The sequence below is a fragment of the Fusarium subglutinans genome (genome assembly GCF_013396075.1).
Source record: "Fusarium subglutinans strain NRRL 66333 chromosome Unknown NRRL66333_c0000060, whole genome shotgun sequence".
NCBI classification, from domain to species: Eukaryota; Fungi; Ascomycota; class Sordariomycetes; order Hypocreales; family Nectriaceae; genus Fusarium; species Fusarium subglutinans.
In genome coordinates, this window is record NW_023502123.1 from 1 (window position 1) to 23,470 (window position 23,470).

Consider the following 23,470-nt stretch of genomic DNA (forward strand, 5'->3'; position numbering starts at 1 on the left):
TGGCAGGGCCGGCAGGTGTGCGAAACCTCTTGCTTTACTCTCTCTCTGTCTCTCTCTCTCTCTCTCTCTCTCTGTCTCTCTCTCTCTGTCTCTTCTTTCCTCTTCCAACTTCGTCATCGTCAACATTTCTGCTTCCTATCCAAAAACAACAGCAGCAGAAACCACAACGATGAATAACCAAGCTCGCTATAACAGCCGCAGAGGCCGAACCCGACGCAGACGCGGTCAGTATATCGTGGGAAACATGGGCCATCCTCATAATGGAGGTGCCCCAGGGCAAGCGCTCGTCCCTTTCCCTCCTCAGTATCACTTGGGAAACATGGGCTATCCTCACAATGGAGGTGGCCCAGGGCAAGGGCCTGTTCCTTTCCCTCCTCAGTATCACTTGGGAAATATGGGCTATCCTCACAATGGAGGTGGCCCAGGGCAAGGGCCTGTTCCTTTCCCTTTCCCTCCTCCTCCTCCAGTTGTGGCATATCCAGCGTATGGACAAGTCCCTTATGCTGCGCCGCAGCAACCATATATGTACCCCCCTCCCTATGGCCCAGCGGTGTACCAAAACGCGGTGCCACTGGGCCAACAACCTCATGCGCATCCCGTGCCTGCATACATGCCTCCTTACCCACAGAGTCAGGTGAATCAAGCAGCTCAAGGTCAAGCATATATGCCCCAGCTCACACAGGGCGGAGGCAATAATCCAGCTCAAGTCCCAGGCCAACATCATGGTCTGCGTTTGCGTCGCCGCTGCCGCCGTCGCGTGCAAGCTCGTGGCCGTGGCAATGGCAGAGGTAACAGGGGACAGCCAAACAGGCGTCAAGCGGGCCGCGACAATAACTCAGCGCGACAAGCAGCGCAAGTGGTTCAGCAGAGTTCATCCGAGGCTGGAGTTGCGGAGAGAAATCCTCTTGCAGCTCTTCCAGTTCCACTCGAACAGAGTTCCGGTCTGGACAGTCGAGGGATCAAGCAAGAGGATACTGAAAATGAATCCGCTCTAGTTGCCCAGAACATCGGGTCTACTGATATTAAAAGAGAGCCGGTGATCAAGCAAGAGCCACAATAGGTTTCTGCCCGTGATTGTTGGACAAGCTATCATTGATCAATCAGGTGTTAACAATTTCAACACGCCATACTTCCACATATTAGTGGATCAGGTAACTGAGAGATATTTCCGTCGGCCATCTGGTTTGGGCATATGCTCAAAGGTCCGGGACCTGAAATATAGACATCACGAGCACATTAGGTGTGGCAGAACTTGCTAACACCAGTGGCCTCGTACCTACATGCGGTTCCTGGGTTCTCGGAGAATACTCGAGGGCCCATGATTCTGCTGAAGCGGTCATGGCCTTCGCAAAGCATGAAGAACATGGCCCAAGTAGGCAATTGAACGATGCTTGCCATTGTGCCTTAAGAATATCCGACGGCGAGGGTAGAAAACAGTAGTGTTTGTTTCATGGCGTACCAGTTCTGGACTGGTGCGCTGACCAAGACATCTCAGTTGAGGCCTTGGTCCTTGCAACTTGACGTGAGGCTTGACAAGGAACATCGGGGAGTTGCAGGAAATAACCCGGAGATTCGCAAACATCACATCAACCATGAACACATGGTTAATGCGCGTATCGGTCATTGAATACTATGATTGGATACAGGGTGTCGCATTTTGCGGAGACCCCGCACGCCATCGCGGGCCAAAGTGATGTGACGGGGAGTAGAGTAGAGTTCCCGATAACTTTATTGGACACCCATGGTTGACGAGACGAAGTTACCTTCTTTGCACAAAATGGCGTGCTTCCAATTTCTACAGCAGCAACCAAGGAGGGTGGTCGGAACTTGTCCCTTTCCGAGGTGCATCGTAGCGTGCTAGCGAGGGAACAGAGTTTATTCCTTGCACTATCATCTCGCAGAGCGGGATATGACACTTCTGCCCTAAGTCACTGCAGTCGATAGCACCAATATTTCGGAAAAGAGATATCCGCCGTTCAACATTGACCCTCAGTAAATTGGAATGTCGGCTCGCCAAGTTCTCCAAAGATTCTTCACCAGCACTGTGAAAACCTGAAATGAAAGCGGCTTGCGTCCAATGTCGAGTCCGTAAGGTATGTACAAACTAACTCCCCGGTACTCGGTCGGTACTAACTCCTGGAGGTCCGATGTGACGGCACAGTTCCTCGATGCCGTACCTGTGAGCGACTCAACTTTCAGTGTTCCTTTGAACAGGACGGCTCCAGTGGCCAGTCTGCGCCTCGTATACCGCCAAAATGTCGTGGTGCGAAAGCCTGTCAAGAATGTCGGGCGATGAAGGTCCGGTGTTCTGGCGATGTTCCGAAATGCACCAATTGTACAAGGCGAAACAGACCGTGCACATATGTCTCAAAAGCTGGGTCATCAACAACTGAAGCTTCGTCGTCTCGAGATGACTCAGTGTCGGTGACAGCATCCCAAGCTGCTATTTCACCCAGAAAACAACGGCCAAGTGTTGCTTCGAGCTCCCAATCAATCCCTTTTGACTCAATCGAAGAAGGCCCACCTTTCATTCCTGACGATGCAATAATATCGCTCGTCAATCAGTACTTCGAGCGGCTCTACCCCCTTTCTGCGTTCTGCTTCCTTCACCGAGCCACAGTCATCCAAAGATGTCACGACAAGACTATCGATCGAGCGCTTCAATTAGCTATTTGCTCTATCACGGCTATCTACTTCGACCAATGTCAGGGAGAGCGCGATGCATGGGCTGGAGAAGCTGAGCAGCTTATACTCGACCGGCTCGAACAACCTTCCATTTTCAAGATACAGGCGTCCCTCCTCCTGATACGATATAGAGCGGCCGTGGGACAGTTCCCCAGGGCATTCATAATGGCTGGACTTGCAGCTAGATGGGCTGCAGCGATACGCCTCAACTACGAACACTCCAGGTTAAGTCCCGTGGCTCAAGAAGTTCGAAGACGAACATTCTGGTCTTTGTCCTTGCTTGAAGATAGCTTTTGCGTTGGCCTCAAAGAGTTCGAACTTTTTGACGCCGACACGATCTACCTACAACTACCCTGCGAAGACGCCGACTTTCAGCAAGAACGACTCGTCCCTACTGGATACTTACAGCCTGGAAAAGGGCTGGAGCCAGAGGTCCTGAGAATTCGGGCTGCGTTTGTGCGAGTGGCTTTCATTCGGAGAGCGATTGTAAGACTCAATCGACGAATAAACGTGAAAGAGGTCAATCTTCCCGAACTCCTCTCGTCGATGGAAAAGTTCCAGAATGATCTTCTTCGCTTAAGGACCAGACTTGCGCCTTGTGATCAATACCCACCCTCATATACACAAGACGTTCATTTATCACCACAATATTTTGTGATGGTAAGCATCATTGCATGACACCCTGACTTGGCTAACTCATCCGAATAGCACATGAACTGGCACTTAACCCACTGCGACCTTTACCGAGTCTTCCTCACTGGATATCCCGAGTCAACACCAGAACCCATGATTGAGGGTATTTCCGCAGCCGAGAAGGGGTTGATGAAAGACAAGTGTCTATCGCATGCAGAACAAATCGTCAAAGTCTTGTCGGACTTTGTGCAGCATAAGGAAGAGAATGAAATACTTGAGTTTGAAGCAGCTATCTGTGCGTACCATGCAGCCCGGTTGGTGCTTTTCGGAACATACACAGGCAAGGACAATACTGGGCTGCCCATGCAGATGGCCATCAACAAGGCACAGCTGTGTCTAGATGTCATCACACGATACTTTGCATTCTCGGAACAACTGAAGTCCATGGTAAGCTTACCCAGGCCTCCTGAGGTTCAAGCCGCTGATATGATGATAGCGGCAAGAACTTGAACGAGTTATCCAGCAACATAAGGCGTGGCTTGAGTCTTCGGACCACCGCGCCATCACAACAACGACTGATCCAAATCCGTCCCAATCTTCGAAGCTCGCCAAAGATGCATACATCCGCCAGAGACTCGCGATACACAGTCTTCTTCGACAATCCGATTTTGTCGACGACAGTCATGACGCAGCTCCTGCAGCTCCACCTGAAGCAGAAAGTGAGCAGCAATCTCCTGAGCAGCAGACGAATTGGGGCATCAGAGACCCTGTTACAGATCAAAATTTGATGTTTGGTCTGCCTTATGGTGGAGGGTTGGATTTGAATGCGTGGGCATCGAGTATGGCTGGAAATCAGGACCTGAATGGGCTTTTTGCGGATTTTGACGAGCAGTATATGTATTGAGTGAAGGAATCTTCTACACAGAATTAATGGGATAATGAATATCATGACACGGAAGTTACTCAAAGGTGTTCTGCGTGGCCCGTCATCTCTGACCCAGTTGAGGTTCGGACATTAATCCATTGCTTCCAAATTGTAGTCGTTGATCTTAGCATGGTGATATTCTCTGTCCGTCTGCTTGCGAAGAGGTTATTGTGAAAGTTGAGCAGGAAGCTCTGAACATGGTGACCCGACTTGGGGTCCACGATAGCGTAAATGATGTTTGTTCGACAACCTCAGGTAGTATTCACCGACTGGCAAGGATGATAATCCTAAAGAAGAGACGCACATTCATCAACAGAGTGAGTTGGAGTCCAGCTGAAAGCCAAGACCTCCAGGTAGCATCCTTTCTCCCCGCTACCGAGACGCAGGGTCCTCATCCGCTCCAACGGACCGGGCCGGACATGGATCAGATACGGGTCTCGGCCGGGGAATATGGCCATTGGGTTGATAGACACATTGCAAGATCTTGGAGCATGGACCCTGAAGGTCTAGGCCTTGGCTTGATGCTTGATCATTTTATATGAATACTTATAATATCTTTATTTTATATATAAATATGTTTATTTTTCTTAGTGGCTTTTCTTTTTAACTGAACAGAGATGTATCCTTATCAGACAGGCAACTTGAAGTGATTAAATTTCATATTAAGCTGGAAACAAGTGTTAGCAAGTTCGAGTCATAATTTAGCCGTTTAAAAACCCTATGATCTGCTCCTCTTGATCATAGAAGGACAAGATGGCAGGAAATCAAATCCCAGATGCTCGTCTAAATGGTCTGAGCTTGATGCTTTGTTCCCCCATGTCTGTACATCTTACAGAATGGGTATGAACAAACTACGACGCACTTGGGTAGATTAGTTTGGCAGCTACTGTTACTCTGACAGCTAAGGTATATTGGACTGCGGGGGAGAGTTGGAGAGCTCCCTCAAGCTATTGCTAGTGCTCGATGATTCAAGTTGTGTGTGTGACCCACAGAATATTAAGGGAGATCGTGTGAGATAGCAATCCAGGTTTTACAACCACCGGACAAAAGTGTCATTATACCTCATTCGCTGGTGAAGTTCTGTCAGGGGTGGCGGCGTCGACGAGCTGGACATCGATAGCGTGGCTAGACCAAAGCCTGGTTTTGATGCCGGGTTCGATCTCCCTTGCACGCTAGTTGTTTAATGCCTTAATTGGATCTTGCGCATCGGCCATCAGCAAAGCTATGAAGAGTTGTTTGCGTGGATTCGTACATAGTCAGGCAGTCGAGATTGGCTGATGATCATAAGATTCGAAGAGATTTAAACCAAGATCACTACCAACGTGATCATGACTGCCATATTGCTGAGATGCGAAATAGTAACTCAAAGACAGGCTGCACCAGATTCTTCAAAGCACATACGCCCACAGACTCTGGGCCACATCCATCTGCAGATAAATCCAGAGACCACCTCGAGCCAAGCATCGCTCAACAGACGCAGCCAAATACGAGCTGGAGGCGGGGGGTAAAACGATGATATTCCGGGAGTCGGAGCGGCCGTCGGATAAATGACGCAGGTGTTGATTGAATGGTGGTAATAGGACAAGCGTCACCCTGCATCTCCGCTAGACACAGGCGCTAACAAGGGGTTTGTCCCTCTTTGCTAAGTTGCTTCGGTTGGTCGCGACCTTGATCAGCTCACTTCGGACCGTCGGTATCCCTGACCGATTGGGTTGTCCTGAAGGAGAGTCTTGCAGTTTCCAAGGATTGAAGGATCGAGATTCGTGCATAGAATTCGCCAAACATGACGATAATTTTTGTCTCTCGTATTATCTACCCGATCGTTTTTCACTGACCGATTGTGACCGGTTGCAACCGGTCAACAACGTTCAAAAAGTTTGCTTAATCCCGGTCGATTAACCTGGTTCGCAGCGGAGACTATCAAGCCCAAGGCGCCGGGATCGAGCGGGCCTGACCCTTTCTGAAGGCGTCGCTTCTCGGTCCATTCTGTCTCTCATTGGTATCCCCAGGTTTTGCTCACTTGTCACATTGTCAATAGAGTTACCGATGATGCGCTTTTCGAAACGTCTTTTTCGGCAGATGTCATTGCCTGGATAAAAAGGTCCGGGAAAATTCTGTAAGAATCAGGCCGAGAAATGGATTGGCTGGTTTGGACATCTCGCTGTAATGCTGTGTAGCATCAGGTGCCTGATTGAATTTTGTTCCCCGTTTCGTTTCGTTAGCTTAGCTGACTCGTGTAATGCTTCGATCGTAGCTTGGGGGGAGCTCTCTACTTTAGACGCCGATAGATAAATAGCCCAACAACGACGTTTCACGGACCGGGAGAGACAGGTAGACAAAGCTCTCACTGTGAATATTATTAGCGGTGACCTTTTCTTGACATCCGTGGCTCGCGAACGAGACTCGGGTACGGCTTTTTCCTGCCAAGCAAGCTTAGGCTGTGGGCCAAATGGCGGTCCACACAATGTCGTTCCATGAGGTTCATCGGTAGAGTCCAAAGAAGTGTCATGGAATCTGGAAGGGAAGGTATCAATTTGCACGTCAGTTTAAGGATTAATTGCGTGCTTGATTTAAACTTTTATATGCCTGATCTGGGTGAAGATCTGACATTGTTGTTCAACGGAAACAGAACCTTCCACTGTATCAACACCAAATTTTTAGGATGTATACACCCAACCTGCCCTGCCCGTAGGCGTAGGCCCTTCCGGTCCCGCTTTCCCACCCAACGCAGAACCCGGACCTAGACCCAGAAACCCCAGGACAGGGCCACACCTTCCTTATCTTACCCACTAGGTGCGCTACCTACCTTGCGCTACGTACGTTGTTTGTTTGTCTGTCTCTGTCTGTGCAGTCAGTGCCCGCCTTCTGACTCCCACCCAAACCCAACATCACCACCATCGTCACTCAATTTCTTCTGCCTGAATAGGTACAAACAAAGCTACAGCTAGAATCGTCTTCCCCACCTCAAGACCCTCGTCGGATTTGACGTTGGTCTCGGTGGATTCTCTCGAACTTCGGAACTCGCTGCTAAAGCTCATATTCATGATCCCCAGTCTTGGAGTCGCTCCATGCGCCTAAAACCTCCCACCTCGTCGCCATGGATCTCGCCTCCGCTGCTGGCGACCACCCGAATAACCTCATTTCCTCCCTCGACTCTCCTCTCCCCGTCCCAAACAACTCCTCTGCCTCAGGCGTCCCTCAGCAATCTGTGAACCCATCTCAGCCAGCTTCTCACGCCAATTCTCCCGACCGCAAACCCAAAAAATCGTCACTGACCTGCGTCACCTGCCGCGCTCGAAAAGTACGATGTAATGGTGCGCGCGACATTTGCTCCAACTGTGAGCGACTTGGCTTTCCCTGCTCCTACGATGACGGCGACGCCGGTGCCTTGTCTGGCGCCCTGCCGCGTCGCCGAGTTCGGCAAGCTTGCATCAGCTGTCACAGTCGAAAAGCCCGATGTTCCGGGCACATGCCGTCATGCGATCGCTGTCGCTCCCAAGGGATTGAATGCGTTTACAGACCAAGCAAAAGGGCGCGCATTACAATGAGAGGCGAAGGCCGAAGTCCGCAAAGTCAAGAAGGTGATCGAGAAGATGGTCACAACGATAGCGACCCTGGGTTGACCGACCCGGCTAGTACCGCTACGCCTCAAGGTTTCGCACCTGAAGTGTAAGTCAATTTTGTAGTTAAACCTCTACTGGCTAACTAACAACAGCTGTAGCCCCTTTCCAGATGAATCTTTCGATGCTTTAATAGGCCGGACTTTTAACAAGTTCTTCAACCATGTCCATCATATTCCCATGTTCTCTTTCCTCCATCGAGCCTCCCTTGAAGGACGATACAACACAGGCAAAGTTGAAAAGGCACTTCTGCTGGCCCTGATTGGCATTACTTCGTACCTCACGGATATGGGACCGGGCATGAAGGAATATGGTGAAAGATGTATCGACGATGCTGAGGCTCTCATTTTTGCCGATTACACTCGTCCTTCAACCATCAAAGTACAGGCGCTTGTCCTGATTATCAAGCATCGTATCCTGTCCAAGAAATCTCCAAGCGCGTTTATGCTGCTGAGTATCGCTTCCCGATACGCCGCAGCCTTGCGTCTGAATCACGAATCTCCAAATCTTTGTTTCCTGGCCCAAGAGTCTCGCCGTCGACTCATGTGGGCACTCTACTGTATTGATTCGGGTGTCTCGGGCGGCTATCGTGATTACTCTCTCTGGAGTGCTGATAAAATCCATGTCGGATTGCCATGCAATGAGCGCAACTTTGAATTTGATCTTCCGCAACCGACTGAGAGACTTATTCATGATCCCGACAAACCTCGAAACCCTCAGGCCGAAGATGTCGGAAGTCTAGCTCTCCACATTCGCATACAGCACATGCGACGACGAATTATGGAATTCTCTCGACGCGTTATGTTGTCTCGAAACACCAAACCTGATGAACTTCAAGCCGGTATCTGGGGACTACAGAAAGACCTCAGTGATTTTGCAACCCATTTACCAGCATCTTTTCAATTTTCAGAGAGCTCACTGCGACTCCGAGCCTACTCTCCTCGAATATGTACATTCATCATGATTCACGTTTGGTGGCATCAATGTCAGATCGACCTCTACCGTCTTGCTCTGGGTGGTCTGCGGGAAGCCCTTCCCCGTGTGATCCTTGCATCTCTTGACGATGCTTTTGTCGACCATTGTCAACGACAATGTGTCGAACATGCCATGTCAATGGCCAACATCTTCTCATCTATGCACAAACTCAACTCGAAACCTGTAACCGATTTGGATATGGCTATCTGCGCATACCAATGCGCCCGCGTGTTAACATACGCGTATCATACTAATGCTTTGAAATATGACCTCAATTTGGAAGCTGTCATAGAACGGGCAAAGATTTGCCTGTCAACTATCAAGTCCTGCTGCGCGGGAAAGACGGCGGAAGGCATTCAAGCAGATTTGGAAAGGCTAATAACTCATGGAATCGCCATCCGTGGACCCTCCGCAACGCCAGATCAGCATGGTCGACTCCCTCTTGATAATGGCTATTCGCAACAATCCCTACGACATGGTTTCGCGAATGATCATAACATGGGCGACTCTAACCAATTCAGCTCGATGAACTCTGTTTCCATATCCGCCATGACCGATTCAACGTTTCCTCCTTCACTCGTCGCCGACCCGTGGGTGCCCGAAAGCCAAGTCTCGCCAGATTTGCCACACCCAAGCACCGAAGCCCAAGCCCCTGCGAAACCAACCGTGAGCGTTCCCGAGATAGTGCCACGTCAAGACTTTGGAATTTCAGAGATCAACAACGCCTACGATGGAGGTACCGATGGATTAGGCGCGGATAGCGGGTTGGAGTACGGCATGGGACTTGACCAGAATCTTTGGATGCCAAACAACGACTGGCTAAGCATGGATGCTCTCAATGGAGGAGTCGGAGCTTGAAAAGGATTGGATCAGGCTAGAAGACTTGAGTCCCGCTCGAGGAGCTTCAAGAATCCTTCAGAGCCATCTACACCATATTTAGTGTCGGAACTCGCTGTGGGTCAATGACACCCCGAAGCCCCGATTCTCAACCCGATGATCCGACAAACCCTCCGAAGGCAGGAGTACTTCCACCGAGGCGATGAAATCGAGATATGCAAACGAATCCGAATTCTCGAGCTTGGAAACCCTCGCCTTACACCCTACGGACGAAACAGAAAGGTCCACCACACGCTAGAAAATCAATATGGGCCGATCCACCCCCTATCGTGCCATCAAAAAGCACGAACTTCGGGTCATGAGAACCCTCGGGCATGTTTCTGGCATCTATCCGGTAGTACTTGATAACATTTCAATTGTGCAAGTATTGGAGCCCAGCTTTACTACCTCGGTGGTTTATTCGCATCTGAAGGTCATGTTCAGCATCAGATCTTGACCTTTCAAAGAACGAGGACGATAACAACCCAAGAACATACTATGCATAGCCAAATCACAATCACTCTCATCTACATTTAAGCAAGATTTGGAATATTGGAAAAAGAAGAAGCACAGGTACTTTAGGGATATGGATACCCTTCACGAAATAATGCGCAGATGTTCTAGATAGTGTATTATCTTCATGTACATACAGTAGTCTGAGAGACACATGAGAAACGAAAGAAAACATCAATGGCAAACAACACTTGTCCGTATAACTCCGTTGCGATCCTTTGGTCTACTGCCAGTGATAACCCTGACTTCCAGCAACCGCTTTTCTGTTCCCACATGTCAAAATATCCCGCTGGTACGCCAATACAGAGAATTATAAATAACGGCGAAACAAAGAAACAAGGCACCCCGATGAAACAGTAATCTCACATCTATGGATATAGATGGTCGCTGATTGTTTCATGGGCAAGCGTTGTCATTACCAGTTCACGGCATGCTCCTAGATCTTGACGCGGAGAAGGTAACGCAGTTTGACTTGGGCAACATTGTAACAGATGTACTCGTTGTAGTACAGGCCGGCACCGTAAACGTTGGTATCACTAGGCTTCACATCGGGATCGGGCTGAAATAATGTTAGAATTTGCACACAAGTTCGAACAATTGTTAGGAGGAATTGAAAACTTACCATCTTGATACCCTTGAGACTTTCATGAACAACACCGGCATCGATCCACTTGCTGGGGCCTGTTCTGCCTTGACCCCAGGTACTATGCATGCCTTGCTTCTTTGCATCAGTGCCAGCATTAGGGCTAGCATTAATGAGCTTTTGAATAGGATCACCAAGCTCAGCTTCACAAAGCAAAAGCAAAGCCTCGCCGCCAGTGTTGTAAGAGCAACAGTATCCGGCCGACTTGGACGACATATCGGCGAGATAAATACCCTTGCCGAACATGTAACCTGACACAGGAGCTTCAGGGGGGGCAATACGGAGACCCTGGCTAAGGATACCACCGTAGTTTGTCGCTCGCGAGCCGTGCCAGAGAAGACGACGATCGGAAGAGATCTTGGAGAAATCAGAGTCATCGAAACGCTTGAACTCGCCTTGTCGCTCGATACGGAAGATGTCCTTGACGGTGTAGCTCATGTTATGAGTAGAACCGCGAGACTCGTTGAGGTAGTTCTTGAGGTGGCTAAATTCGCTACTCTTGTGGTCAAGAGGGGTCATTTCCTCAAGACCGAGACCCTGGAACTGGCGATCAAGAGGATGGATAGTGTCTCTCGTCTTGCGATCAATCTTCATGATCTCAGCAGCGTCCTTCATGTCAGACAAACTCTCGAGAAGTTCTATTTCCCGCTTGAGTAGGGTGTTGTCACGGATGATAGGTGGCCGGTTCCGACCAAAGGCGTGGGGAATGAACGAGTAGTAGGTATTGGAAAGGTGCTCAGTAGCAGCAGACATGGACATGTTCCATTTTGACGCGGCAAGCGTTGGGTCATCGATCAAGGCAGCGAGATCTTTGAGCTGCTGGAAACCGCGAGTAATAGTTGTTTTACTCAGCTTGCCCAGTGGCAGCTTGTTGGCATCGTAGTTGAGAGATGTCATGGCCTGCTGGAAGTACTGCTGGTTGAAAATGAGCTCCATCAGTTCCTTGACAGGCTTCTCGAGTGTACACTCAGGAGGAGATACACTTTCTTCCTCGTCATCTGCCTCTTTCTTGACAGCCTTCTTTTCGTCGTCGTCGTCGTCATCGTCGTCATCAGAATCGGGGTTGTAGCTACGCTCGACGAACGCATACTTGCCAGGCTTGGGATTGTCGGTACGGTCGTCCCATGCGAGACCTGACTTGTCCTTGAACTTCTTCTGGAACTGCTTGATAGCATCATCAACGGTTCCGTTTCCCAGGATGGCTTTCTGGCCCATCTCTCCAACACGGCCCCATCGAGTCCAAGTCTTGAAGTCGGAGGACTTGGGATTCTTCAATACCTGAATGCGGTAGAACTTGTTATTGTTTGCTGAGGAATTGGTCTGGTTCAATGAAGCATCATAGATGAGACCAGAGTCGGGGTCAACATAAACTTGATAGGTGGGGAGGGTGCAGTGCTCATCAAGAGGAATCGCGACATCCTTCTTCTTGATGAACTGGCCCTCGGCAACAACCTTTTCTTCCTCCTCGGGCTCATCTTTGACAGCAGCTTTACCCTTGGCACCCTTCTTTGCAGCAGCCTTAGGCTTAGCCTTGGTTTTTGGGGCCTCTTCCTCCTCCTCAGACTCATCCTCAACGGGGGCTTTGTCTTTGGTGCTTCTCTTAGCCGCCGCGGGCTTAGCCTTCGATTTAGGCGCAACGCTGGTGCTCCTTGCGCGCTTGGACTTAGGTTGGCTTTCCTCCTCTTCATCCTCTTCATCGGCGGCAGGAGGGGATCGCTTCTTTGACTTGCCATTGGTGGTAGCTTTCGCGGTGCCATTGGTCTTGGAAGCAGAGTCCCAGGTATAGTCGTCAGCGCTCAGCTTGTTACCCTTAGAATCGATATCAATAAGCCACAAGGGGTCCACGACAGGAAGACCCTTATCCTTGGCCGCTGTCACTTTGTTGCTTTGGGAGTTAAAGTCATCTTGAGTGGAAACAACATGGGTGGTGGCCTTTGTGACGCTTCTGGTGAATGACCCGCCATGCTTGCGGATGAGAGCCTCGAGAGAGGAATGGCTGTGGCCAATGTCGTCAAACTTGCCGCTGACTGCGATCGCACAGCCGTCCAGAGGTGGATCAGCTGGAGGGTTCGCGGCAGCTCTTCTTCTTGGGGGCATTTTGGCGGATGTGAGATTGAGTGATGTGTGAGAGTTGGGGGAAAGTGTTAGAGTTTAGAAAGGAATTGTCTCAACTTAAGACAAAGTTAGCAAAGCTCGTAATAGCCCTAATCATCCGCCGCGTGGACAAAAGAGCTTGGTTCAGGGGCGTCATACCCAACAACTTCGAGCTGAACCGAATGCAGCAATCGCCGAATCTCAGGGCGAGCGATCCTTGTCCAATGGTGCGAGGTGCGAATTACGAGATAGAAACAAGTGGAAGCGGACGATGATGAGAGGAGAGAGTCAGTTGAGTTGAGGAGAAATTGAAAGGTCTAGAGATGAGGTCGGCGCCTCCCCATTTTAAAGGTTCCCGTAAGCTTAAGCTCATATGAGGTGACGTCCAGCTGAATGGGAAGGTAGCACGGGCATCTAGGCTGAAACCCCCCCACTTGGAGCGATCCCTTTGACAGCTGGGGCAGGGTGACAAAAAGGCCCAGTTAATGGGCTGTACGGAGTAGGCATTAAAGGAATAAAAGAGACAGTTTTCATTGAGTTCGAAGCCGAATTGAAAGAAAAATGCCTTATGATGATCGCTTTTCTCGCTAATATCTTACTCAAATACATCATTTTGACTCATAGAGGTAGAGCGACAAGTCTTGAAAGCCCAATACTTACAGAGCCCGACCTGCTCACTCATTCTGTCACCCACAAATAACCGAGGAGACGCGCTCCAGGCACCAGCGCGCCAAAAGACCCAAATTCTAGGCGCGACCCCGCCACGACATCATGTGATATCAATTAAACTTGTCAAAGTGGGAATGGCTGCCTGGAATAACTGGATCATGCCTGGAAGTTCAGGGGAGAGCATACCATCCGATGCCTGGGAAGTCCCGTCGTCAAAGATACAAAAAGAGCCTCAGCATGTGATGACTTAATTATGGGTAGAGGCAAGAAGAATTAGGACATTTATTCTAAATGACGAGAAGATGTTTAGGTAAATTTAGGATAATTTAGGACACTTTAGGACAGGTAGTTTAGGATAATTTAGGGACACTTTAGGACAGGTAGTAGTTTAGGATAATTTAGTGTAGACTCAGAAGACCTTAGATTAGGTCCTGAATAATAATAAACATGTAATCCGCCCGATACCTGTCAACTATTCCCCGTCATCGTCGTCGTCGTCGTCGGAAACATCTGTATCATACATCGTTAGCAAAACCCGGCGCTTACAGATCAAGCGCATATTGGTCCCAAATACCGTCGTCATCCTCATCCTCATCCGCACTGCTGTCCTCGCTCGGCCACTGCACATTGATCTTGGGCATCATTTCGCCGACAAAGTACCTCCAATCCGTTCCGGTGTACTGCTTCACGCTCTCTCTCTGGCCTTCAAATGTGACAAAGGAGCGGGTCGGTCGTGAAGCCCACTGTTGCTGAGGAAAGCTGATCTTGATGTGACGCAAGTCGAGGTTGGGGATGTCTTTCAGCTTCTCTAGAAACTTATTCCAGAAGCTAGTTTTTGGCGGAGTCCCGGAGTGGCCATCTGGTAGGCGTCGTCGGAGGGTGACCTTGTGTAGTTCTAGTCTCTTGAGCGTAGGCGCAAACTTTCGGGCGACGGCAAGGAGGTGCTGAGGTTCCACATTCATCATTCCAAAATTGAGCTCTTCCAACTGGTGATATTCTGGCGAAGGCTCAAGGGGCGCAGGGGGTGATCCAGGCGTAGAAGACGACACAGGCGCTGGCGATGTAGCATTCTCGCGACCTAGCCACCCAAGAAGCATACCGGGACCAGTAACACTACTATGTGTCTCGTTGATGCGCAGGTGCTTGACGTTCTTCAACTTGAGGAGAAACCTGCGAAGCATCATATCCGCAGTCGATGAATGGCCAGCGGCATCGTCGCTAGAGAAGTCGCTGCCGCCGAGTAGGTCGATGTCGATGTGTAACTTCTCAAGATTCTCCAAAACAGGTGTGACCGAGGCCTCCATATACGAAGGGATATTGAAGGCACAATCTCGCAGATGATTTCTAGAATGTGACATGTGCTCAATGCCCTTTGGCTTCGCACCAGCCTGGCCGAGGGCGAAAAGCACGGATGTGAAGATCGTGCTGCCGTAGGCAGTCGACGTATCGGGTCCCCAGGCCATACCGCTGTTCTGGCCAGGACGAGACCCCGTTTCCCTGAAAGCCGTAGTCGATCCATAGCTTGTCCACTGTTTACCTGGGCCATCGCGTGTGCGGCGGATCGAGTTGAAGTCGCGAATGACTACGTCTTCAAGATTCTCCAGGTTCTTGAAGGCCTCTACAAGCATATCCCTGTGATACCCCGTACTCAGCAGAGAGAACTGACCATTGTACAACTCCGTCTGCCTCGCTGTCCTAGCATTGTGACCGTGGACTTGCAGGGCGTGTGCAAATCTATCAAGCCCGAAATGCACTTTGCGAAGATGGGGACTGAGCCGACTCTTTGAGATGTCAATCAAGGCCTGTAGACTTGTTTCTGAGATCATAAACTGCTTGCGGGTGAAGAACTCATTGGTAAAGGTGGTGTACAAAGCCTGCTCGATGGAGCGGCATGTCAGACGGACGTTTCCTAGCTCGGGAGTGGTGAGGAAGTAAGTAATCCGTAGAAGAACCTCGAGAGGGATCCTTTGGAAGGGAGAAGTTGCTGTTGCGGCGATCAAGGGGGTGCTGATATCGACCATGGCGGTGTCTGAGTCGGCTGTCATGTTGCCGAACTTTGCAAAGTTCAGTAAATCTTTTACAAATTTATAGAAACTTATAAAGTTTTGTAAAGTTTTGTAAAGTTTAGAAGAGGAAGAGATGAAGAGGGAGTTGGCCGTGGAGAAAAACAAGAGTAGATTTATCGCGGGCGAGAAAGTAGTAGTCAGTTAATCACAGTGGTAGATCAGAACAGGCAGCGAACAGGCAGTCGCTCCACTCATGCACGTCTAGAGAAGCATCAGTAAGAAATTCATGCCAGTGGCACGCACGTTTTGTTCGCTATACTTACGTGACTCAGTGTCCAATTTGCGCAACTCTCGCAATCAAGTCGCACCTCTTTCTGTGTGGTAGGTATTCTAAGATGAGATGAGATGATTGAGGTGAGAACATGGAATTGATCAAAATGACGTTGAGGTTCAGGCGAGGGACCTTAGACGCTACAGGTCAATTGATCCACCGAATCACGGCCCTTGCCCCTTTCTCACATCCCTCCATTCATCCAATACCAACAGCTTCAGGGTATTTTAGTCTGACATGTCACTTGAACAACGATCCACGACTCAATGAAAATGAAGAGGAAGAAATCCAACAATAATAGCAATTCATGTAAAAGAACTGGCTTTCTACCAGTATCAACACCATACAAGACAACACATGGTATCTCATGTCATAACATCACAGAACCCTGCGTCAATGCATTTCCCCCAAAAAACATTTCATCCTTAAAATGCCATAATAATAAAAAAACCATCATCTCACCCTCTATAAAGCATCCATATAAATCTTATAGACGCCCAAGCGCCAAACATAAAAACACGGGGGGTATAATATTCAGCACCAGCAAGCATCTCAGCGACCACCCATAAACTCGTTCTGTCGCAGGAAGCTCGTCGCCAGCTCGTCGCCTCCATGCTCAGCCGCTTCCATCCAGTGAACCGCGACACACATCAATCCTGGGTCACTTCTCACATCGCTCTCCTTGCCTTCGCCTCCGCTTGAAAACCCGGTGCGGCCTCCTCCGTTGCCCAGACGTCCATATTTGTCCATGACCGTCTGCTTAAACACCTCGCGAGGCTTTGAAAGAGGGAGCGTTGTCCGCTCAACGTATTCCGGGTTGGAAAGGTAGAACAACGCAAGCTCGCGCTGTGCTGTTGGGAATCCTTCCTTGGCCGTGATTGTCCACATCTTGCCCGCGTCATCCAATTTGTATGTTGTGGATGGCGGTGGTGGTGTGCCTGTTGTAGACTGTGGCACGTCTGGTATCGTGTTGTCGTTTGGCTTGCGCACATGTGTGTGTGCTGCAACTACTTCATCTGCCATCTCAACCATAGTTCGACAGACTTCTGACTTGAGCTTGAGAGCTGCCAGTGCAGTATTCCAGAATGCTTTGCCTCGTTCTTGTTTGTCCAGCACCGAGGGTGGGACGAAAGATGCAATGAACTGCAGGTCGCGGAACAGTGTCTTTGGTCGAATTGATGCTTCTCGGAAGAGAGCTAGCAGCTCTTTGGTGATGATATCGGTGTTGACGTTTCCTCCCGACATAATTGACCTTGTCTCGGAATTTGCCTGTCGGGGACCAAAGAAAGGCGTTTGAAGTTGAGATTGTTGTGCTTGCGATCGACGTTCTCTGACGTTGTCGATTGTCCCTTCTAGTGGTGTAGGACGGGCATTGGTGTTGTGCTCCGTCACCACGCTTGACCCAGCATCAGATCGATTCCATCGTGGCCTCTTCTGTCCACTTGATTGCAGCGCAGCTACAATAAGGTTCTCAAGTTCATAAAGAGCATTGAGCTTCGCGTAGGGGTTGGGGTGTACGCAAAACATGTTCAGCAGCCGCTGGTATGCCTTCTTGAAAGGGAACTCTGTCTTGTCTTTGTCTTCCTTCGCCACCGACAGGCGTGGTGTGGAGTTACTGGTGCTTGATTCCTCAGTAGAGCCCAGAGGGAGAGATTCCGAGGTTTCTGACGACCGGTCATCACCAGCGCCTCGTAGATTGCCAAAGCTCTTCTTCTTCTCAATAACTCGTGGCCGCCCTGAACTTCGCTTCTCCTTGATCTCGGATCGACGCCGAGCTCGACGATCTAAAGCATCTTTACGATCAATGCACTGCTGTCCCAACTGGTCGAACCAGCCATCAGTTTCAGAACCCCGTGAGAAAACTTGGTTGCCGAGGTCAGAAAGCAAAAGGCTACTTAGGGACTGTCTCAGTTCGTTGAGAAAGCGTGTCTTCTCGTCATCCATCTTCTGCTGCTGCTGGAAGACCGTCTCTTGAGATGACGCCGACGTGCCAGGGCGTCCTGTAGAGAAGCTTGAAGTCGATGGAGCAGTGCCGTGAGCTGGATGAGAGAACGTGGTTGAGAGGTTGGTCAAACTTGTAGTGGGCGAGTAACCCCGAGAAGCTCCTGAACTGGGAGACATGATCGGCTGGAACGGTGACCAGAACGTGCTTGCTGAATCGTTTGTGTGCGCAGGCGAAGCACGGTCAAAGTACTCTTGCCCATCGAGAATATCTGAAAGCGCCGAGCTCGCCCGAGGCATGCTCTGTCGCACTGAGTCAAGTGACTGCTGGCTAGGGCTGTGAATTGACAGCGACCTGAGGTCTCGCGCAAGGGAGTTGGGCCTGCTGGAAGTCGGGCTAAACTTGCGATCTTGTTCGCTGATGATACTTCCAGAGTCATCTCCATTCCAGGACAATTCCTTTTCTCTAGCCCTTGCGCGGTCATATCCAAGCTTGTCGCGCTTGTACAACTCACTGGACCACAAGACAGGCGCCTCCCGAATAGTCTCACCGACTAGTCTTGATATACACTTGTCAACCTCGTAGCAGAAACGGTGAATTCGTTCTTCGCCCCTACAGAAGTTCTCAATGCCACGGTTTTGAAGCCAAGCTGCGGTCGCCTCTGCAGGATCATCACTCAGTTTGTTTGGTCCTCCTTGTTCTTCCGACGCAGCAAGTAGATCCATGATCTGAGACTCGGTGCGATAAAGATAGGATGCACTTGGACCTCTGGCCATGTGGGCACGAGATCGTTGGAAAGAGTTCCAGCGGCGAGGCATGCCCATTGTCTTAAGCGCTTGGCAAATATCGCGACTGTGTGCGTACTCTTTTGAGTTGCGCACATCTGTCACGTACCACATCTTGTCACGCACAGCTCGTACTCGCTTCATCATGCGGTCGATGATACCCTCGTGGCGTTCTTGACTCTGCTTGAGCCAGACGAGCCAAGCGTCATACTCTTCAATGGCGGAAGCAGATCGTCGGATAGAGTCTCTGGGGCCACGAGAGAAGATGTTGATGAGGACTGCGAACCCATTCTCCCGAAGCGAAGGAGATGCGAGGGCGTTGAGCTGGTTGAGTGTCTTCCAATACTGGTGAGACGAGACAAAGTCGGCAAGAGCCTTGGATTGCGACGAGGCCGCCTTGAGCATTGTAATGAGAACGGCCTCTGGCTTGTCTTCCTTAGACTCAACCTCGGGGATAGAGGCCTCTCGCTTATCGTTCGTCTCTTTACCAAGCTGTTTCCTGTAAGGGTTGCGACTGGCCATTGACCGCTCTGTGGTGATAATTCTAGTCTTTGACTTGTATCGCTTCAGACCAGAAGCACGGTTACTCAATTGTGTCCTGTTTTCAGGTTCGAGGCTTCGAGGGATTTCATAGTCCTCGACAAGCTTAAGGATGGAGTCTCGAAGTTGATGGTAGTCCTTGCCGAGTTCGGGTCCATCTGGAGCATCTTCCTCATCTGTGTCAGTGCTGGATGAGTTTTCATCATCATCCAGTTCATCATCAGGGTCGAATGTCATGTTCGTAGAAAGACTCTTTCCATCAGCGGAGATGAAGAGTACAAGCCATCGCTCAGCGCAAGGGTGGCATGATCCACGGACAGTGTCAGAACCAAGATTCTGCGTCATCTCGTGGAGTGCCAGGCGCAGCCGGTAACCATCATCCTCATACTTGTTTAGACGTCTCTGTAGCTCCGAGTCCATCGCTGGTGGAGAGTATCGCTGAGGTGTCACTGATGTCTGCTCATCTAGATACCCGTCTCTTGTGGTAGTGTCACTAAATACCGAAGAAGCGCTGGTGCTGATGATGGAGGCAGTATCAAAGTTGTTCCTTGGGTTTGACATGGAGATGGGCTGCGAGATAGCAGACATCCCAGAAATGGAGGCCGGTCCTGATCTAAAGCTCCCTGAAGCTGAGTGGGGTCTTCTTTCGGGGAATATGGCATTCACCAAGGTCGCGATATCGGCAGGGCTAATTACCAGGTATGGATGGACCTCCTTGGTTTCTCGCAAGGACGTGATGGACCTCGCTGGAAGGAGTTTGGCAGCCGGAACCTTGGATCGTGATCCTTGGAAACGAGCGAGAATACTTTCCACATGGCCCTTAATTTTGGGTGGTATATCCACAGGAACACATGTTGCCGAAGGCTTACCACTCCACATGCTGGACACATACTCATGAGCCTTCATGGCTACCTTTTTAAGGATCTTCTCGCGCGCATAAGGCGTGATGTGGTACTCGGCCAGCATTCCGTACGATTCTGGATGGATAATGACGCCCAGGAGGAATACGAAGAAGAGGCATCTCCAAACTAACCAACGGGAGGTGTTTTCGACGTACTTGTTTTCAAGCTTTCTCAAAATGGCATTTCCAAGTTCCAAAAGTCCTTCAGGGATTCCAGTAGCATCTTCATCGTCGACAAGTTCAAATAGTTGGTTTACTGCGCGCTCGTAGAACTCCTTGGCTGCAACTTCATCTGAATGGTTCCAGTCGGATAAGTTGAATCGTGTCCCATGCTGGTCTTCTGCTCGGTCGAGCAAGAAGGCTCCATCCTCGAGGATCTTCATCAGATACCATTCCATATTGGATTTGCCAGACCAGTCACGCATTGCCGTCCAAATGTTGAGAACTGAAATCAAGAAATGCTCGCCAGTGGATTTGGGCTCCGAGATCAGTCGTGCCAAAGCAGTAGCCCAGATTTCTGTACGTCGTTGATCCTCGGAGCTGTCAGGTCCGGCAGAGTTGGCAAAACAGGTGTGGATGAGGATGGACAAAGGGTCGTGTCGTTGGAAAGACAGCAATCGTTCTATATCCACAGCGGTGCTGTTGCGTCCGGACGCGCTTGCGTGAGCTCTACCTCCGGAACGGCCATGGAAAGGAAGGACAGATTCCACGGGCTCCAAACCTTTATGATAAGACAAGAATGAGTTCAACTCGGAACTTGACAGGGAACATATACGAGTAGCCAAATAATCCGGGTTTGTACGGAGCTGTGTGAGAAAATCCAAAAACGTATCGCGAGCAGAGGCAGAAATGTCGTTCAAAAATGGTGTAATGGATTGGAGAGGACCAAGAGCTGCCGAGTTAGTAGGAGTATCCAAACTTTCAGAAGATGCGAGACCGGCTGAGGCGAGACCTTCCATCTCGGGATCGAGAAGAGCATAACGACGAAGTTCATCGCAGCTGTTGCGAACATCATGGATGGCGCTGTGGAGGGCGGCAAAGTTCTCCTTGTCGTCACGACGGAAACTGTCGACCAAATTACGATGAGCTATTTCTCCGCAACGGGTCAGACGGGCGCTGAGGGCGGTAGAAACCAAATTCCTCTGGAGACGCAAACGGGTGTTTGCACGCTTACGCTCCTGGTATTTGGACAGTCGTACTAAATGAGCCAGCTCTTCGAGTGTTGTACTTTCGGATTCGGGGGAAAGATGTGGATTTGTGTATTGGGAAACATCCTGTAATAATGGCTTAAATGGAGAATGCCCCTCACTGTCGTTGTCGGTAGGCTTTAAAGACGAGATCCGGGGGCTGTTTCTTGGTGAAGGCTGCCCTGGCATATTCGGTTGTGCCACAATGGGCTTTCTTGACGACATGACTGGTGAATGCTGTTGACCATGACCTCGATGGTCTCTGTCTTCAGTCTGTCGTTGTGATGTCTGCTTCGATTCGCGGGTTGGGCTGGGGCTCGGAGAGCGTCGTCGTCGAGATCGAGATGGTTGTACATGAATATCGACAGATGGCGGGGGCGACCCCGAATCTTGCGCTACAGCGGACACAGCTACCATTAATTAGCAAAAGTTGTAGGTAGAGTCAGGCACAGTCAGGTAGTTCAGACTACGGCCGAGTGGCAACGTCGGAGACATACTAGGAGCAGAATGAATGCGGACAGGTGAAGACAAAGATCGTTGCATAGAAACCATTCTGAGCTCAGGGAACTCTACGTCGCAAATGAGCAGCTATTATAGCTGTCGTGAGGCGCCGCTCACTGGCTTGTAAACAAAGGTATACGACTCGACAAATGCAGGCGGAAGAGCAAGTCGCAAGGAATACGGTTGTACGAGGATTCGAGAACGGGTGCCAGACCTGCCAGCGAAGATTGGAGCAAGTAAGGAATGACAGGGCGCGAGGTTGGAACCTGAGATGATGGATGGCGCGTTCCAAAAAGTTCTAGCGTATGAAGGACCAGGATCGTATCACGAGTTGAAGTCGCACGTCGAGTTTGGGCCAAAACAATGCAAGGCAGAGAGAGATACGGAGAACGAGGGAGGAGTATGTCTATTGTTGATCGGGAGAAGAGGAGAGGAGAGGAGAGGAGAGAAGAGAGAAGATGTGGGAGGTGAGAGGAGGGAGGAGGGAGTTGAGGGGAGTTTTTGGAGGTGGGGGAGAAGTAGGCAAGGCAAGGTATCGTGGGAATAGAGGGACTATGGATGATATGGTGCTTGTAATAAACAGCGACAGAAGGGGCCTCACAACTGGCACCTGTCGGTTGCGCCGACCGACTGCAGCATAGACCAGACGCTGATGCAGGCAGGCTCAGACAAACCAGAAACAGAAACAAACAACCTTGAACAACGAGATCGGACTGGACTTGGACTGGGATAAGCACAGGATCCAATATGATGGGGTAGAAGTATCCCTACGCTACCTCGCTATAACGGACGGGAACAGGCGGTGCGCTACGGTAGTGGGTACAGAGCATCGTTGGCAGATGCTACACGCTAAGCCTGTTACAGTCGGGAACGTCGCGGCAATGCGGGTGAGCATGAGAGTCAATTGGCCCAACAGCCCTCCTGTGGGTCGGTACCTGAAGCCCTGTGCGATTCGCACGTGTCCATCAGCGCTGGGCGGTCTCTTTTTCCCTGCCCTGGTCGGTCGGACCGGGTCATGAGTTGTGCGTTGGCAATGCCCAAGCGCTCGCTACAAGCAAGTATGAGTTAGGTCAAACAGATATCAAGGCTGAGCTGTTTAAAAAGACTGGCGGCTCTTTGAGAAGTTGTGGATTTAGGCTGTGGACCTTGGGTTGGAGCAGACAGACTTGCGCCCTGTCGTGAACACCTGTTCTTGTCCCGTCGTTATGGTTGAGAGTGGAACAAGGCATCCACAGGTTGAACCATGGAAGTCATGATCGACTAGTTATGACGGTAGGACAATCATGACTTGCAGCGTGAATGTGTGTGCCTGATTTACAATGTAGAAGTAAGTGATTTCGGCGGCAGAAAGTGTATCTTGTTTATTATCTGTGTAACTTGGAGTTGTGAGTTGTCATGCATTCGCGTCAGCCAGCACAATCTTAAGGGACATGAACATCGAACCAGGCAATTATGGCCACGAGGACAAGAGACGATAGACAAGGAGAAGAAAAAAATTTAAGATGAATGATAGGAAGAAACGAAACAAACCAAACCAAAGAAGCACCTGCATGTCTCCGTGTTCGGATTGAGTTTTACTATCGGGTAATTTTACACCTGTATTCTAAGTTACAAGGGTTTAAACTATTGCCTCGTCCACTTATA

At 50.0% G+C, this 23,470-nt stretch overlaps 6 protein-coding genes across 6 annotated transcripts; 3 read left to right on the plus strand and 3 right to left on the minus strand.

Annotated features, from left to right (window-relative positions):
* Positions 1-244: 244 nt before the first annotated feature.
* Positions 245-1,060, plus strand: FSUBG_5905 (uncharacterized protein; the record flags this gene model as incomplete). Its single annotated transcript, XM_036684052.1, has 1 exon — positions 245-1,060. The coding sequence occupies one exon, from the start codon at positions 245-247 to the stop codon at positions 1,058-1,060; it is 816 nt and encodes a 271-aa protein (XP_036538478.1).
* Positions 1,061-2,255: 1,195 nt separating this feature from the next.
* FSUBG_5906 (nitrogen assimilation transcription factor nit-4) lies at positions 2,256-4,222 on the plus strand (the record flags this gene model as incomplete). The annotated part of the gene is made up of 4 exons (XM_036684053.1): positions 2,256-2,263; positions 2,343-3,345; positions 3,394-3,765; positions 3,815-4,222. 4 exons carry the CDS (start codon positions 2,256-2,258, stop codon positions 4,220-4,222), a joined length of 1,791 nt encoding a protein of 596 aa, XP_036538479.1.
* A 3,118-nt stretch (positions 4,223-7,340) lies between these two features.
* FSUBG_5907 (nitrate assimilation regulatory nira) lies at positions 7,341-9,696 on the plus strand (the record flags this gene model as incomplete). The annotated part of the gene is made up of 2 exons (XM_036684054.1): positions 7,341-7,912; positions 7,959-9,696. 2 exons carry the CDS (start codon positions 7,341-7,343, stop codon positions 9,694-9,696), a joined length of 2,310 nt encoding a protein of 769 aa, XP_036538480.1.
* A 967-nt stretch (positions 9,697-10,663) lies between these two features.
* On the minus strand, positions 10,664-12,967 carry FSUBG_5908 (poly(ADP)-ribose polymerase; the record flags this gene model as incomplete). Its single annotated transcript, XM_036684055.1, has 2 exons — positions 10,664-10,786; positions 10,850-12,967. 2 exons carry the CDS (start codon positions 12,965-12,967, stop codon positions 10,664-10,666), a joined length of 2,241 nt encoding a protein of 746 aa, XP_036538481.1.
* Positions 12,968-14,175: 1,208 nt separating this feature from the next.
* FSUBG_5909 (uncharacterized protein) lies at positions 14,176-15,678 on the minus strand (the record flags this gene model as incomplete). Its single annotated transcript, XM_036684056.1, has 1 exon — positions 14,176-15,678. One exon carries the CDS (start codon positions 15,676-15,678, stop codon positions 14,176-14,178), a length of 1,503 nt encoding a protein of 500 aa, XP_036538482.1.
* Positions 15,679-16,522: 844 nt separating this feature from the next.
* FSUBG_5910 (uncharacterized protein) lies at positions 16,523-21,877 on the minus strand (the record flags this gene model as incomplete). Its single annotated transcript, XM_036684058.1, has 2 exons — positions 16,523-21,735; positions 21,823-21,877. The coding sequence occupies 2 exons, from the start codon at positions 21,875-21,877 to the stop codon at positions 16,523-16,525; spliced, it is 5,268 nt and encodes a 1,755-aa protein (XP_036538483.1).
* Positions 21,878-23,470: the final 1,593 nt, after the last annotated feature.